The sequence below is a fragment of the Ricinus communis genome, chromosome 10 (genome assembly GCF_019578655.1).
Source record: "Ricinus communis isolate WT05 ecotype wild-type chromosome 10, ASM1957865v1, whole genome shotgun sequence".
In the NCBI taxonomy this organism is placed as follows: domain Eukaryota; kingdom Viridiplantae; phylum Streptophyta; class Magnoliopsida; order Malpighiales; family Euphorbiaceae; genus Ricinus; species Ricinus communis.
Window position 1 is genome coordinate 10,460,067 of NC_063265.1, and position 17,086 is coordinate 10,477,152.

The 17,086-nt window shown below is 33.7% G+C and overlaps 2 protein-coding genes across 2 annotated transcripts; one reads left to right on the forward strand and one right to left on the reverse strand.

Annotated features, from left to right (window-relative positions):
- Positions 1–433: 433 nt before the first annotated feature.
- Positions 434–15,301, forward strand: LOC8258661. The gene is made up of 16 exons (XM_048380349.1): positions 434–854; positions 1,699–1,773; positions 2,222–2,310; positions 2,530–2,614; positions 2,838–2,919; positions 3,252–3,340; positions 7,067–7,348; positions 7,438–7,497; positions 7,587–7,634; positions 7,922–8,054; positions 8,143–8,219; positions 8,341–8,436; positions 8,525–8,595; positions 8,683–8,773; positions 8,868–8,952; positions 13,652–15,301. The coding sequence occupies exons 1-16, from the start codon at positions 612–614 to the stop codon at positions 15,199–15,201; spliced, it is 3,156 nt and encodes a 1,051-aa protein (XP_048236306.1). The 5' UTR covers positions 434–611; the 3' UTR covers positions 15,202–15,301.
- Positions 4,112–6,695, reverse strand: LOC8258662 (DNA-directed RNA polymerase II subunit 4). Its single transcript, XM_002521968.4, has 7 exons — positions 6,565–6,695; positions 6,303–6,352; positions 5,957–6,065; positions 5,294–5,371; positions 4,775–4,808; positions 4,624–4,692; positions 4,112–4,375 (listed from the first exon to the last, which is right to left on the reverse strand). Exons 2-7 carry the CDS (start codon positions 6,349–6,351, stop codon positions 4,298–4,300), a joined length of 417 nt encoding a protein of 138 aa, XP_002522014.1. The 5' UTR covers position 6,352; positions 6,565–6,695; the 3' UTR covers positions 4,112–4,297.
- Positions 15,302–17,086: the final 1,785 nt, after the last annotated feature.

The following is a 17,086-nucleotide window of genomic DNA, read 5'->3' on the forward strand; positions in this document are numbered from 1 at the left end:
TCAAATTATGTACCAAATATTAATTTCTAATTTCATAAAAAATAACTTACTTAGAAATTCAACTTTCCACGAATTATATTTTTAATTTGAGTGAACTTGATTGGGTTTGAGTTTTTATCTATGGTTCGAACTCAAGTTTAAATTTAAAATTATAATTTAGTTTTTTCTATAATTAAAAATATATTATTTTTATGTATCACCATATTTATTTTAGAGGTTCAAGAAAATATTATTTTCAAATTATTTTAAAAAATAACTTCACAACTTGTCGAATTAAAAAAATAAGCAATAGTAGTTTTAAAGATTAGCTCGATTAATCCAATTCAATGATATATATTTTACACACGTGAGATTCTTAATTTAAGTTTCAAGGTTAATCCCGGAAAAGAAACAGAGGTTAGTATTTTCAAAGGTTAAGACGACGGACTGCACTTGCCCCGACCTAAGCTAAACTATTGTTTTTGAAACCACGTTTTCATCAACGACCAATATCGGCTCAAAGGGTACAAAAAAATCCAATGAGCAAGGCTAGGCTTGGGCTAAGCAAGGAAAATCACTCATGGGCCTTGGACCTTATTGGTCTGTCCTTTCCTTAGTAGGGAAATTCATTCATGCGATGCCGCAGGGGGGCTGCTGCTGCTGCCTCTGTTTGGACAAAAAGGGCAAACAGAAAAATGGAAGGAGAGAAAGAAGAGATGGTGACACCAGGAGAAGTATTAGGTAAAGCAAGTGAACTCAAAGCAGGGAAAGGGGCATACGTCGCACCCTATCGTAACACTGATATCTTTTACGTCTACTCCTCTCTTAGCGGTTTCCTCCGTACTCTAGCCCCTACTCCCGACTCTCCTGACCAGGTCTCTACAAGTCAATCTTTCTTGAACTTTTCGAACGGTTCTGTATAATGGGTTCTTCTTTTTTTTTTTTTTTCTTTTTTCTCTTTTAATGATTATGAAATATTCTTTATCTTTTCTTTTTCCGTATGCTTTATTGGGTTGTTGTATTAAAATGACAGAAACAATACCAGAAAATCTCATTGACAAAGATTGTTTGCACAAGCATGTGTTATTCTTAATTAAGGGTGCAGTTTTATGGGTTGTTAAGAATGTGAAGTAAAGAGAGCTAACACTTTGAGAATTTGGAGTGGTTTGTACTTTGGTTGGTTGCTTTGGAGTAATGCAAGGGAAGTTGAATTTTATTTTGTTAGTGTTGGAAAACTAAAGGAAAATCTTTTATGAGGATTAAAAAAAATATGTACAAGATGTAGGTGTTGTCGTTTGCGTGGCTGTTTAGAAGATGTAGGATTATGGAAGTAAATGTTAAATTCTGAGTCTTTTTAGACTCTATTTCGTTGTTGAGCAGTTGGATGGGATAATTTCTTTTGATTAGTATTGATGAAGGGAGAGATTCATTTTGTAATAGGCTTTTAAGGAAGTTTCGGATTTTACCTTTCCTCAACACGTTATACATCTTAATAGAGCCTAATTTTATGAAAGAGGGAATCAACTTGAATAATTTTCATGGAAGCACACATTGATGGATTTGAGGAAACTTTGGACTTCAATTGGTTAATGTTGGTTGCTATGTTTTATAGTGTATTGAACTGTTGTGAAATCTGAATGAAATTCTCTAGTTTTTGAAATTTATTTGTTTACTTTTTTGTGAGTTTTGCATTATCATTGATGATCCTAAGCATTTCAGAGACCAACTGTTGAAGTAACTGGACTCAAGGCTCGTGGTGCTGTTCCAGAGGCTGGTTCTGTTGTCATTGCCCGAGTGAGTTTCTCATTTTAACTCATTTATTCTTTTAGGTTATTCACCTTTTTTGCATCTAATATATAGATGAAGCAATTAAGCGGCGACTCTTCTCATGCTTTTGTGTTTCATTTATAACATGTTTTGGCACTTCTAACTCCTGGTCTAGTCTCATTTAGGTTTTCGCTAGCATTACTTGAACTCTTATTTATTGTTATCTTGTAATTAACCAAAGTATCTGAGTCTTATCTGCCTCTTCAATTTGTAAGTAGCTTCTTCAATATCTTCTTTAAGCTTTTTTTTCTTTTGTTTTCTTCCCCTTTCTGTACTATTATATACTATGTCCAGCAGGTAGTTATCTTAATATCCTTCTGCAATCATGTCTTGCATGAATCAAGATTCTCTCTTACTGTTGAAAAGGCTTATTTAAAAACTAATAGTGTTTATTTGGCCTTTTATGATTTGATAGGTTACTAAAGTGATGGCTAAGATGGCTTCAGCTGACATTATGTGTGTTGGTCCCAAGTCTGTACGAGAGAAGTTCACTGGCATAATTAGGTACACGATATAGGCTTAACTGTTAAGTAAAACTTTCTCACATGCATATTGAGTTAAGACCCTGTACGAATAATAAAAAAGAAGTGTAATTGTTTTGTATAGAATCATGTTCTTTGCAGAATATAATGACTGTATCATCCTGTCTTCTATTAACTGCTTCGTCAGAATTCTATTGCATGCATATTTTATGATGTCCTTTGATTGTCAAGCTCTTTTCAGGCAACAAGATGTTAGAGCAACTGAGATTGACAAAGTGGATATGCATTTATCATTTCGCCCAGGTGACATTGTCAGAGCTGTAGTGGTATCCTTAGTGCTTGAAGTTCTACTGTTGTTTTGTTATAAATATCGATGTGTTTATATTAGTAGTGGTATTTTGAAGGATTATGTTGTTCATCAATCCAACCATATGTTAATCTTCCAACGAGTGTTTTCCAATTATGAAATCTTTCCTAACTAAAAACAGTCTGTATTTTACCTCAATAGTGAGCGAATAAAGCTTTCCTTGACACAAAGCCCTTAACCAGTTGTCCCTTGGAGATGCACGGGCTTATTATCTTTCTACCGCCAAGAATGAGTTAGGCGTTGTATCTGCAGAGAGCACGGCAGGTAAACTAGTTTATTGTTCTATTTTGAGTTGGTAAAGTGATTCAGCCAACAAAAAAATCGTTTATACATTTGTTTTTGTTGGACTCTACAGTCATAGGTAATTTAGGTGATCTCCATATTTTACTTGAAATGAGTAAATAAAAGTGTCAGAATTGGTACAAGTGTCTCACTAGTCTCAAACATTAACGGTTCTTGTGTATGTTTCTGCAGTCAAACTAGCAATATTATGTTCTATCATTGCTAAAGTTGCATTTTCATTTAACATTTACATGGCAATATTATCTGCTTTGCATAACACATTGGCTGGCTTGTGTACTTGGTGTTTGCTGTAGGTGGAACAATGGTTCCCATAAGCTGGACAGAGATGCAATGCCCATTGACTGGTCAAATTGAACAAAGAAAGGTTGCCAAGCTTGGAAATTGACCTCATTGTAAAATCAAGCTACAATTGGAGGTAGTCTAGATGTGCTTCCTGAAATTTTTTAGAGGAAGTGCACTTTTCTTGTTAGTTAAGGGGATCGGTCTTTCTAGTTGATGTAAGATCTTTTAATATTTTACATTTTTACTAGGCAGTAATTCTAAATTATATGTCAATTGATTTACAGGTTGTGCTTTTTTATCTTTTTCTTTGTTTCAGTTGGTCTCCTAGTGCTGAACTCATGAATGTTAGTTTTGACACTCTTGTATCATTTTCATTGCTATAAACAGAGTGATTGGCTATTTATAAAAATAGTAACAGTTTATATGAAAGAATGAACCAATAACAAAAGGAATGTAATACCAGTTTTATCCAATAAATTTCATGTTTGAATTTATATTATCATATAATCCAAATAAATATTATTTAATTTTTTTTTAATTATAAGATATAAGTATAAAATGAGAACATTATTTATATATAAGACATTAAATTATGCATATTTCATCTAAAATTAAATATAGTAGATTACAAATGGAATAACGTCCAAGATAATGTGAATCGTGCGTGACATATCAACTAGTTGTAATAACTGCAGTTTCTTGTCATTAAAAGAAAAACTGTCTACTGACATCCTCAACTTTTATTTCAAGATGTTAGGAACCCTTGTTATGATGAAAGAATGGTTTAGGTTTAGATAATAATATTTGCAAAATAGTGAAGGAGTGCAAATTCAGGATGCAAGACAAAAAGGAAAAAGGAAAAACAAACCTCTAGCACAATTTCTCATGTTGCCACAGTTACTCAGCAGAATTACAGAACTAGATTCCATGACCATGCCAATCATTGTAGGAATCATTCATTCGGCATGATCAGATTTTAGAATTTGGTAGCTACTAAAACTACACTCAGAATGGCATTAACAGTTCCTATTCAGAAGGCCAGAAGATGTTGAGGTGGCTATTCGAATTTCTTGATCATTGACAGGTCAGTCAACATTTTCTCAATTGCCTCATCATCATGAGCCCGTCCTTTTGTCTGCATAACAAAGACTTTTCATTAATAAAATGCTATAACAGGAGCCACATCTAGCTATTTCTTGCCCAGGTGATGCCACAGTAACCTTTTCTTTTAGAAAAGAAAAAAGTCAGGAAATGATTTCTTTCACCATCAGGGGGGCCTCGATTCACTTATTTGCTACCAGCCGAACAGGCATAGATGCATGTATATCCATTATAATAAAGCCATTAATAAAGCTAAAACATAGGATTTTGAACACGGTATACCTTGATGGAAGGCACCATGGCAATGGCTTCCTCCACCGTTTCAGGGCAAAGATTGCCAAGGACACACAGCTGCAAAAGAAGTTAGGAAAAGATTAATGGTTTTAACTTTCAGATCAAACTTCCAAAAGGCAGCTCAACGGATTACACTTACCTCGAATTCAGCCAACTGGTATCGGCTAAGAATTCTGACAATTGGTTAAGTTTTACACTGCTGATACAAGAAGGATGACATTTGATTTTTGAAGAGAAAATTTAATCCAAGTGCATGCATTGCCATGTGATTAATTACCCTCCAGGCCCTCTCCCCTATTTTTTGACCAAAATTACATGCTCATATTGTCACCTGCTTAGAACAAATGCAGTTCTTTACAACAACATCCCACCTCATCTCCCCAAACAATAGTTCGATCAGCTAATCAAAACAAATGGAATAATTCCTCCGAAAGCAGCTAAAAGAAGCTTGTTAAATCCGTCTGATTGCTAAGCATACATAGGAAACCGAGAAATTAGGCAGATCAGAGCCCACTAAACAAAAGAACACTGAAGGTAAACTTTTTAGTAGATAAGACATTTGATAAGTAAAAAGATCATTCATAACAGGATATTCAAAAAGACAACCTAGTTAACTTTATTAGCATAATATAATCATTTCAATAAAGTTCATGGATACTCTCGAACTTGTCGGACAGCATCAGGATTTTTATAGCGGCTAAATCGCTTCACATACTGCAGTGATTTCTCAAATACCCTGCACACAAATCCAATAAATGGTCAACCTCATATAGCTATAGCAATTATAGTTTCGAGGCATGTATAACTTTGAGAATCCCTATTCTTTTTGTACCATCCATTTTCACCGAGTTGCTTATTTTTCAAAACCAGAAGATAATGTTAACAACAAATTCAACAAACAGAAACAAAACGCAGCATGAAAGTTCTCACATGCACAAAACGCAGGAAACTAAGATAGCCAGGGCTTTTTCTGTGCTTGTATAGGTTAACAAATTATTGCTCTCTGCTTTTTCTATCAGCAAACAGAAAGAAGGCATCTTGCAGAATGACCTATTATTTATCATTTTAAACCTTATAGGTTGCTGATCTATGCCATTCAACGGAAACTGGAAAATAAGCCTGGAATACATGTCAGTGGAAACTTTTCCAGCTACTTTAAACAATGACTTCATTTGCTACTAAAAGTTGGCATCATGAACTTGAAAATCTAACAGTGCAACTGGGTTAGCAAGCAAACCCAAAGTTCTCAATGCACCAAATTCAATACATAAAACAGTAAAGACTATACCACAATTCACAAATAAGTTGTCTAAATACTTACTGAGAAACCTGGTTCATTGGATCATTAGACATCTGCTGAAGCTGCTCATACTTATGTTCAAGAATTAATGCTACTTCACAGTTCATTAAGCACTTGGCCTTCAAAAACTCTGCGACAAAAAGATAGAAAAAAAAAACAGAAAAACCCATTATAAAAGTATTGATGGCATCTCAAGTAGAATAATTTTAGATATCCCCGCACATAGATCAAGCAAAAAAAACTATAACTTGAACTGCTCCATTCTGTCCAAAAATATGATAATGATTACGCAATTCAAAATAGAGATTTTCCATTTAAATTAGCTTGAAGCAATTTATTGAAAACAAGAGGGAAGTTGTAATTTTACCATCTCCAATTTTGAGCTCAGAAGCATTTTCTTCTTCTTCTCCAGACATACTGAGGAATAAAAATTAGATAAGATAAAAATAAACAAAAAGAAAAAATCGACATCTTTTAATCTTAAAAAATCAATTCTACTAAAGTAAAACTAATTGATTAGGAAAATCGCGAAGTCCTATTTACATTTAAAAAGTTGCGATTTTTTTTTTCAAAAAAAAGAGGTTTCTATCTGAGAATAAATTAATCGTTGATTGTATAATAGAGATTACCTGAACAGATTAGGGTTTTCTTTTCAGTTTTCGAGAGAGAGAGAGTTGCAATAAGGAAGACGGAGACTTGCCGTTAAGTTTGTTTCGTTTTTTTTGGGTACAAATAGAAACGGGTCCATTATTGGGTCTCATACCACATTGGTGTTATAGAAATCTTATTTTTAAAAATAAAATTAATATCTTTTTTCTTTAAATTTGTAAAATTAGTGAAATAAAGCATAAGTATTGTTTATTTTTATTTATTTAAGTTACTTATAATCGGTAAAAATTACAATTTTATTATTTTAAAATATGAAATATTCATATAATTTTAATGAGCAAAGATATCAATGTTTGATATAATTTATGTTATTCATTAATAATATTTCCTAATTCTTATTATGTTTCATAAAGAAATTTAATCCCAAAAAAATGAAGGGTTTTTCTCTTAGGAAATTTTTCTATTTTTATTAAGGAAAATTTCGATAGGCTAAAAGCCTTATCCTTCATCGTCAATAACTGACAAACCCGCCAAAAAGAAAATATCAGTTTGATTGGCAGAACAGAGATGAATTCTCTTACCCTCTTCCATAAACCTCTCGCTACACTCTCTTCACCTAAATTTCTCACAAATTCACCCCATATCTCTCATTCTTTAACTATCTCTTCAAAACCCAAAACGCGTCATAATCATAATTACAATTTAACAACCACTCCATTGCAATTGCATGCTCTCACTGAATCGTCTGACTCCTCTTCTCAATCCCTTGACCCTTCTCTTCAATCCCTTCTCTTGCAGCTCTCTGTAATAATCACTTGTACATACACTCAATATTGCACATTGTATTGTCAAAATTTTCAGCTTGTTTTTATTGTGTTTGTTGTGATGTGCAGGATTGTTTTGATCTTCCAGCAGACTATTTTAAAGAATTACCACGTGATCTTCGATTAGATGTGAGTGCAAAATGTGGAAATGACTATTACATTTTTATTTGTTTTTTTCTTGTGACTTTTTTTTTTTTTTTTCCTACTACTGTGTGTAGTTAAATGATGCAGCTTTTGATCTTTCCAGTGGACCCGTTATCGATGAGGTTAATTCTTGTGCTTTATTATCATTTTCTCTGCTACTAGACAGTTATAATTCTCATACTCCAGTACCACTGTCCAATAATTCACTAGGGTATTAAAAATTAAACTTTTTTCTAAGTTTAGCTGACCTGCTAATTTTCTACCATTCTTTAGGAACTGTTGTCGCAAGGAATTTTCACCAATTGTATATATGACCTTAACTTTGGTTGTCATTGTTAGCTGGTAGAATGCAAAAGGAAATTTTTGCTTCAAACTGCAAAGGAACTGATATCTATAAATTTGCTTTCAGTGTGGCCAAGAGCTGGGAAAGGTCTTACTAAATCTCTCTCGAGCATGGGAATTAGCTGACACTGCGACTTCTCGTGCATTAGTAAGCCAGCTCCCTGTGCTAGAGAGGACTTTGACAAACAAGGCCAAGGCAGGTAAGTATAGAAGCATACACAATTAAATGCTGCCTTATGCTAAAGAGTTTGGTCTTAAGCTGATTATATCATTCTTTTTTCTTGTTAGCTCTTGGTAAGCGTTTGGTATCTGCTGGAAGGAGATTCCAATCCATGGGACAGTATGGTCAGGGTGAAATGCAGAAGGTAACTTGCTGCAATGAAATTATCATCCGCAATTTAAGATTTAGGAGTTAATGAACAAACTTGCCTCCTCTTTATGCACTAAATTAGTTGATACGTTCTTTCTCATATTGAACCTTTATAGGTTGCACAAGAGATGATTACAACTGGAAAACTTCTATCTGAAATTCCAATATTAACAACCAATGAAGAACCAAAGGAAGAAACCAGAGTCTTCAAGGTAGATAATAAGCCTGCAGTTTTTGAGGTGTTATCTAAAGCTTAATACACCTAATATGAAGTACTTAACAATTTCAATCCTTTGGTAGTTTGGCGAACTTCAGGTTGCAATAACGCCAGAGAAAGCCAATATAGGGGCTGCCATTGGAGTTGTTTTTGGGTAAATACTCCATTTTAACCCTGAGTACTCTTTTCTGAATTTTATTTTATAACAAAGAGAACAATATGTTCAAATTTTGAAATGCAGGATTCTTTCATGGGTACTAGGTCAGGGCATTCAAAGCATACCAGAGAGCTCATTGCAATATGCAAATGACAATGCATTACTGCTAGCTAAGGTTCTTGGAAAATTTTGCATTTGATTTACATTGGCAGTTATTACCACTTGGACTTGTAACTAATTACCGTGTGCTAAAATTTTCTTGGATGCAGTCTCTAAGAGGAGCTCTACTTGTGATTTTTTACTCATCATCAGTTCTGTCTGCTTTGACCTCTGTGGGACTTCTCTTGCTTGCCAGACAACTCAAGATGGAGGAAAAGTGAGCTTCTGTTGCATCAGCACTGCCTAGTAATGCTGTTGTACTCGTGCTATTGCAGTTCATCAGTTTTCCGTTAACACTGATGGCCTGAAGGATCTGGTTTTTCGTCTGGCAATGGCACATGACAGCATGGGAGTATAGAATTATGAAATGATAATTGTATAAATCCCACTTCCTGGTTTGGATCCCTTAAGATCTGTAGCATAGATGGTAGAGTTAAAAATGTTGTAATGTATATATATTGTTTCATTATAGAGAGGGAAAAACCATTCACCTGCAGTTTTGAGTCTTAACTGTTCAGTAATCCGATAAGCAAAGGTACATATATTTTTGTATGCATTTGGAAACTTTTCTTAGATATGTGATTTTCAGCTAGATTTTATTATGCTATGCATCAAACCTTTAATCAGATGTGAAGGAGACACTAAATTTAGGATTTAGACTTATGACAAAATATTAACTTACCTTCATTAGAAATCAATTTTCAGGTTTGAATACTTCTGCAGCCTGAAGATTTTTGTATTCATATAATACTGTTTGAAAGCAATGCTCAATAAATTAAAAGCTAGGCTTACAAATATAACAACTACCACTACTTTTTAATTGATATTGAGAATAGCGAATTATGTGATTTGGGAGAGAAGGGCGGAAAGTGACAAAAATATCGAAGAAAGTTCATAAATTTCATTTTCATGTTGAATATATATCTAGAGTTTTTTTTTTTTTTTTTTAATGTTAAGAGATGCGGCAATAAGCCAACTGCTGCTTGGAATCCTTCATTTTGTAATACACAGGCAGGAACATGATTGACAACATTTCTGCAGAAGTTGCAAATGTGTGAAAATCACATATATTTGTTGGATGAACATCTTTCAAAGAGGCATGTCGTTCGTGCTTCGCTTGTCTGCTTGATTTTAATATTATATTATAATTCAGTTTAAGCACAGGGTTAGACAAGATTCATGTTGGTTCCTACTATCCTTTTTTAGCCTGATTTTACCTACTTTCGGTTGTTGTTTGTAATGCAGTGACAGAGACGGGTAAAATAGCTGTTGTGACATCAAAGCCTTGGACTTTATGTACTTGTTTTTTAGTAATTAAGATTCTTCAACTTGTGAAGAGGCAATCAGAGAAGGGTTTTTATACTGATTATTAATCTTGTCTCAATCTGATGAGGCACTAACTTGCAGACAGGCAAGGCATCTTTGTTTAAAAAGGTCAGATTATAGATTGAATCTTCTTATTGTATGGAATGATTTGCAGAATATAATACTCTTTGGCAACTTGATTACGCAGAGATTCTCCGGACTACATGCATCTGTTAATCTTATTATGTTCAGGATTCTTCTGCCTAAAGATTAATAAAACAACTCTTGCTGTCACAGTCTGATGAGGCATAACCTTCCTTGAGGTAAGACTTCTCTTTCTTTAATAAGAAAAGAAAATCAATATGAGGTTATGCTTGCTCATCATTTTATTATTTTTTCCATTGATCAAATAATACAAAAAAGAAGGTTCATTAATAAAGGGTTTTGTTTTCAAAAGAAAATAGACATTCGGTGGCTCTAAATTCACTGAGAGGCCATGTCCTTTGCCTGTTTTTGACTCTTGTATAGTTGCTATAATTCGCATTGGCATCCTTTATTGCTGCTATAGCTACTAATATATGTTGTTTTATATAAAAGAAACTTTCTTTGCTAATCCATTTATGATGCAGCTATGAGAATAGGGTGTTCCGATAGTGAATGAAGAAATGTGTCATTCCAATTTATCTCATTTTAGCCTTTTAAGAAGATGCTATCTCTCTAGGATTTGGAGGTGAAGATTTATTGGTTTAGAATATCGCCAGCTCAAGATATGAACCTATTGTCGGACTAAGTTTAATAGTGAATGAAGTAATGTACTAAAACATAAGATATCATTGAATAGAATAGGATTTGCTCACATGCTTATGGACTTATGAGCATATCTTTCTCTTCTATGATCTTCGTCTTTGTTAGTAACACTTTCATTTATGTCAGAATGACCTTGTATTTGGAATGTGTATAAGTCTACGCCGGAGGGTAAATTGCACTGGCGATCACTAAATTTTGCATTTCATAATAAAAGGGTATCAAATTTTTGATTTATAATTAAATAGTTGCAGAATTTCAATTTTATTAACACTAGTGGATTTTTTTGGTAGTTAGAGGATAAATTATAAGGATAATCACCAAATTTTATAATTTATAATAAGAAGGTACTAGACTTTTGATTTGTTACAAAAAAACAACATTCATGTATCTTTCAAGATCAAAATTTTAGTATCTTTTTGTTACAAATTGAAAAATTTAGTAACCACTCATGTAATTTATTTTCATATTTATTGAAAAATTTCACCAGAGTTATAAAAATTAAAATTCAGCAACTATTTAATTATAAATTAAAGGTCTAATACTATTTTATTATAAAATACAAAATTTAATAACCGGAATTTACCCACTCTAGAAGCAAACTCCGGTCACAAACTATAATCTAGCTTTCAATTCATTACCAATAGATCTGCAATCAAAGAAACTAAGGACTGCATCACCTCTTACGTCAGCAAGGACCACAGTAACTTGACCTGCTGGCGGCCTCACAATTTATATATATATATATATATATATATAACTCACAACTATACTCTTTGTCAGTATTTCTTTCTATTAACGTCTTAAAAATAAAACTATTTTAGTAATTACATTTATAAATCTCTAAGATTTAGCAAAAACTTGGTACTTTATCATATAATTTATCAACTTACCATTTGGGTTTCAAACATATCAAGTGGGTATTAGTGGTTGTAGATTCTTGAAGTTTCAGTGAGGTGTGCGATAGCTTATTCTATTAATTATTATATCATGTTTGAATATTCATATGGATTCCTCTACCCAAAAAAAGGATAAGATTCTTTGTATCCACTGCTTGTTGGATTATAAAAACCAAAGTTGCATAGTTTTCTTATGTTTGATATTAGAAACAAAAAGAAAGCACAAGGAAATGGGTTTTCATAACATCATAATTTGCACTTTTTTATTCGCATCAATGGCAATATTTACAAAGAAAATTAAGAGTTTGGGAGATAGGCTACAGCTAGACTGAATCTCACTTCAGATGGCAGGAGAAATGAAGATTTTATTGGCACAAACAGAGTAAATTACTTTGGATGTATCCATAGTTAAATTAATATGACTTGCCCTTTCATTTTAAATATGTACGAAAACATGCATTATTAGAACTAGATTGAAAGCCAAATGGCTCTACATTTAGAAATTCCTGCTATAGCTGAAAATACATGCATGGCAAGAACGGATCACATCTAAAATCGGATCAAGCATCCGATAAGCATGTAATTCAGACTTCAATAGTATTTATCATCTGAATTGCCAGTCTGATACTTGTATGAAGTCCTGAAAACAATACATAAACTAGTCGACAATCTTTTGGTGTGGTGTCTTAATTATGTCATTAGCTCGTAAGTAGTATTAGAAATTAGGCTAATTAGTCTTAATTTGCTAGCATTTTGCACAGCCTGAAAGACTTTTAAGAGATGAGGGACCAAATTGTTAAACTACTCCTAAACGTTTCTGTCATTGGGTCACCATTGAGATACGAAATTAGCATTTTAACTCAATAATTAGATTGATGTTTGCAAGTGATTAGCTATATTAATGAACAATCATTATAATTAAAGTTAACCCAATTTTTAATTTGCTCAACCCTATCATTAGCTACCTATTATTAATTATAGAGCAAGTGTTTCTCTTTGAACTATTGGCAAGTGGCGACTCATTAATGAGAGTTGACTTAAGTGAGTGATATTCTAGACATTTCCTTATAATAATAGTAATATAAATAAAAGGAATTGGTTTTTAAATTATTGAAGCTTCTTTAAAATTTTGAGAACTATGGATTGAAAGGTTGGAATTAAGTCCTTTGGAATTTTTATTTTTATGCTTTGAAAATGTAGAAATTTGTGGATACTAATGATCCAATATATATCTTTTTCAGTTTTGTATTTCCAACATATTCTTATTGTCCATTAACAAACCTACAGTAGAATCCATATACCTCCAACTTGATGGAAATGGGGACATCTTTTTTCTTGGCCCTGAGCCTAGTTGTTCTAATTTTCCCCCATTTCATTGCAAATATTGATTGTATGATGCTCTACTACTTCTCCCAATTTGGACCGCTACCAAAAACAGAAAAAGAAAATGAAAAATTTACATATAATGTGCATTTTATGTATTTTCTGGGTTTGCATTTCCATCTCTGCCCAGATTCACATAATATGATTCTTTTAAATATATGAGAAGGCAATGCACATTGTTAATGCATTTCATTGATCTTTTAAAATAATAAATAAATAAATAAATAAAAAGGAAGCAGCAATTTTTAATGTAAAAATCGGTGATACTTCAAAGTATTTTATTTTAATTTTCTCTGTTTTTTTTTTTTACATTTTTCGCTCAAATAACTTTTAATAAAATCATATCAGCTTATTAAGAAAAAGAAAGAAAGAAAAATGATTTGTATAGATAAATAAATAATAAGTCTTTTGATTCTGTCGTTTCTCTCCCTACCCGATGTGCTCTATATAAACAGACATGCACTAAAACTCCTCTATTTCCATAGTTTAATCTTACCTCTCCCTCTCTTTCTCTCTCATCATGGCTTCCTTTACCTGCTCAGCCTCGGAGCTAGCTCCTCTTCTTTCCACCGCCACAAACTCCACCGCAGCAGCCACTTATCTGTGTTCTCAGTTTACTACAATAGCCAACCAAATTTCGGACACAACATATGCAGTTAACAACACTTACCTTCTCTTCTCTGCATACCTAGTCTTTGCCATGCAACTTGGTTTTGCCATGCTCTGTGCAGGCTCTGTTCGAGCCAAGAATACCATGAATATAATGCTTACTAACGTTCTTGATGCTGCTGCTGGCGGTCTCTCTTACTATCTTTTTGGCTATGCTTTCGCCTTTGGTTCTCCTAGCAATGGCTTTATTGGTCGCCATTTCTTTGGCCTACAAGACTTCCCTTCTCCTTCGGCTGATTATAGTTTCTTTCTTTATCAGTGGGCTTTCGCCATAGCTGCTGCTGGTATAACTAGTGGCTCCATTGCTGAAAGAACCCAGTTCGTCGCCTACTTGATTTATTCTTCTTTCTTGACTGGCTTTGTCTACCCTATTGTCTCGCATTGGGTTTGGTCTGGTGATGGCTGGGCCAGTGCTTCCAAATCCGATAACAATCTTTTATTCGGCTCGGGTGCCATCGACTTTGCTGGATCCGGTGTGGTTCATATGGTCGGTGGAATTGCTGGTTTATGGGGCGCTTTAATTGAAGGCCCGCGTATGGGCCGGTTCGATCGCTCGGGTCGGTCTGTGGCTTTACGGGGTCATAGTGCCTCCTTAGTCGTACTCGGTTCGTTTCTACTATGGTTCGGCTGGTACGGGTTTAACCCGGGTTCATTTTTGATAATCTTGAAGAGTTACGGTGACAGTGGAGGGTACTATGGTCAATGGAGCGCAGTAGGGAGGACAGCTGTCACAACAACACTGGCTGGGTGCACAGCTGCGCTTACAACCTTATTCAGTAAAAGATTATTAGTGGGTCACTGGAATGTACTCGATGTATGTAACGGTTTATTGGGGGGTTTTGCTGCAATCACCTCAGGTTGCGCCGTGGTAGAACCATGGGCTGCAATCATATGCGGATTCGTTGCTTCATGGGTTTTGATTGGGTGCAACAAGCTCGCAGAGAAATTCAAGTATGATGACCCACTTGAAGCAGCTCAATTGCACGGTGGATGTGGGGCGTGGGGCCTACTATTTACAGGGTTATTTGCTGCCAAGAACTATGTCAATGAGGTTTATCCCAACAAGCCAGGGAGGCCCTACGGGGTGTTCATGGGTGGTGGCGGCAAGCTTTTAGCGGCTCAGATCATTCAGATCATAGTGATAGCAGGGTGGGTGACGGCCACAATGGCCCCATTGTTTTACGGGCTTAACAAGTTGCGGTTGTTGAGGATCTCAAGCGCTGATGAAACTGCAGGCATGGATTTAACCAGACACGGAGGATTTGCTTACGCGTATCATGATGAAGATGATCCTTCACTTAAACCTTCTATTATGATGAGAAGGGTAGAGCCCACTGATGAAAGTACACCAAATCATGAAGCATCAACGGCCATGAATGTCTGATAAAATGTTTTCTATCACTTTCTTAAGAAAATATCTTTGACTTTTTAATTCTTTTTCCTGTTTTATAGAGGAATCACATGTATAATAATTTAGAGAGAAAGGAAATTCAATTACCAACAATTGGTATTAAAATCTTCTGTACAACTGTGAGGTTTTGAATTTAAAATTCTGTGAATTAACCTAAAAAAAAAAAAAAAGATATTAACATTAAAGTAATAATTTAACTAGGGCTTTTTGGGTTGTTGTTTCCTTATGAAAAGTTGGGGTTAAATTTGTAGAAAATGACAAATCGAATGGTGCTAAAGCACTTCTACTAATCACTGGTAGATTTTTGTACGTAATTAACTTTATTCCTGAATGCTTAGGTTGCCTTATGATTTCTTATCAAATTATTACATTTACACAACTGTTTATGTTTAAAACAATTCGGCCTCTTTGTTTATGTTTAAATTCCGATTCGAACAGGAAGAATTACGCCATGCTTTATTTACTGATCAAGAATTCATTTAGGAAACAAAGAAAAAAAATCTGAAGAGGCAGTAAGGTGAGAGAGCTAAAAGAGTCAGAAAGAGAATGTCTTATAGAGTTCTAAAAGATTAAAAAAACAAACACATAGCTTATTAAATAGCTTAAGTGAAGAGGAGAAAATATATTTTTGTAATTCATCCTTACAATTACTGGAAATAAAATACCCATTTCAAAAAATGTATGTTTTTTTTTTTTAGTTATAAAATGAGGGAAGCAGCCCTTAAATTTAAAACATTGTTTAAATTAATAGATACATTTACCGTCGAATTAAGTTTATGAGTATGTTAAATATATGATTATATGATTTAATTATTAGATACGATCTAATTTTGATACATGAAAGTATACATATATATATGGCATTAGGTGGGGAGGGTAATTGGTGTGTCTGTTGATGATAAACCTAGCAACGAGCTGATTTAAAATCAAAACCTGACCAATTAATTCAAAATCAGAACCAGTCAAATTTAGAATCAGCTCAACCTGAAACTAGAGATATTTGTTCATAACCAATTTAATATTTGCTGGAATTGGAATTGGCAGTTTCGACTTCGAATCGCCCATTTTGAAAAATTAAATAATAATAAATAGAAAAAGTGTTTATTATATTATAACTTAATTTATTATTTCAATTAAGAATTAAATTAACTTATTTTAAATATTAATAATAATAACTATAATAACATAGATAATATTAAAAATATTTGATGACTGAAAAGTGATTTTAAATAAAAATTAACAATAATAAATAAATAGAAGTTATAAAGAAAAGAGATGAAATTTTATTCGACCACACAAGCGAAAGGATTTCAACTTCCGGCGATATAGGAAGTGATTAAGGAGGTAAATAAGGTTTTAAAAAAAAGGTAAAAGAACTGTATGGCTTTGACTCTTCTAAGCTCCAAAAAATATATACACACCTTAACTTTTTATAAAAAAAAAAATTAAAGTCTAATTCTTTAAATAAAATATATAGTTTTTAATCTATCTAAACCGTTCGAATTGAAATCATAAACCAAAACTGCCGGTTCCAATTTTTATTAAACCGAAACCGATAGTTTCGGAACCCTGCTCGCCCCTAAATAAGGCAATCTTAATTTATAACGAGCAAAACAAGAAAGCTTGCATGAAATTATAATGGAATCGTTGGGGTTATTATCGGTCATCAAAATGCAACCCAATGCTTATTTAGATGCCATGTGCACAAATGTGAAGTGGACCAGAAAGTGCCATTATTGGAGGACAGACATATTTTATGCTCGAACTGCTAATTCCTGGAAAATGTTTTGCCATTGCAATCAGGAATATTAATTGTAATTTTGCAGGGAAAGAAAAAGAGTGCAACTGAAACTAGAAA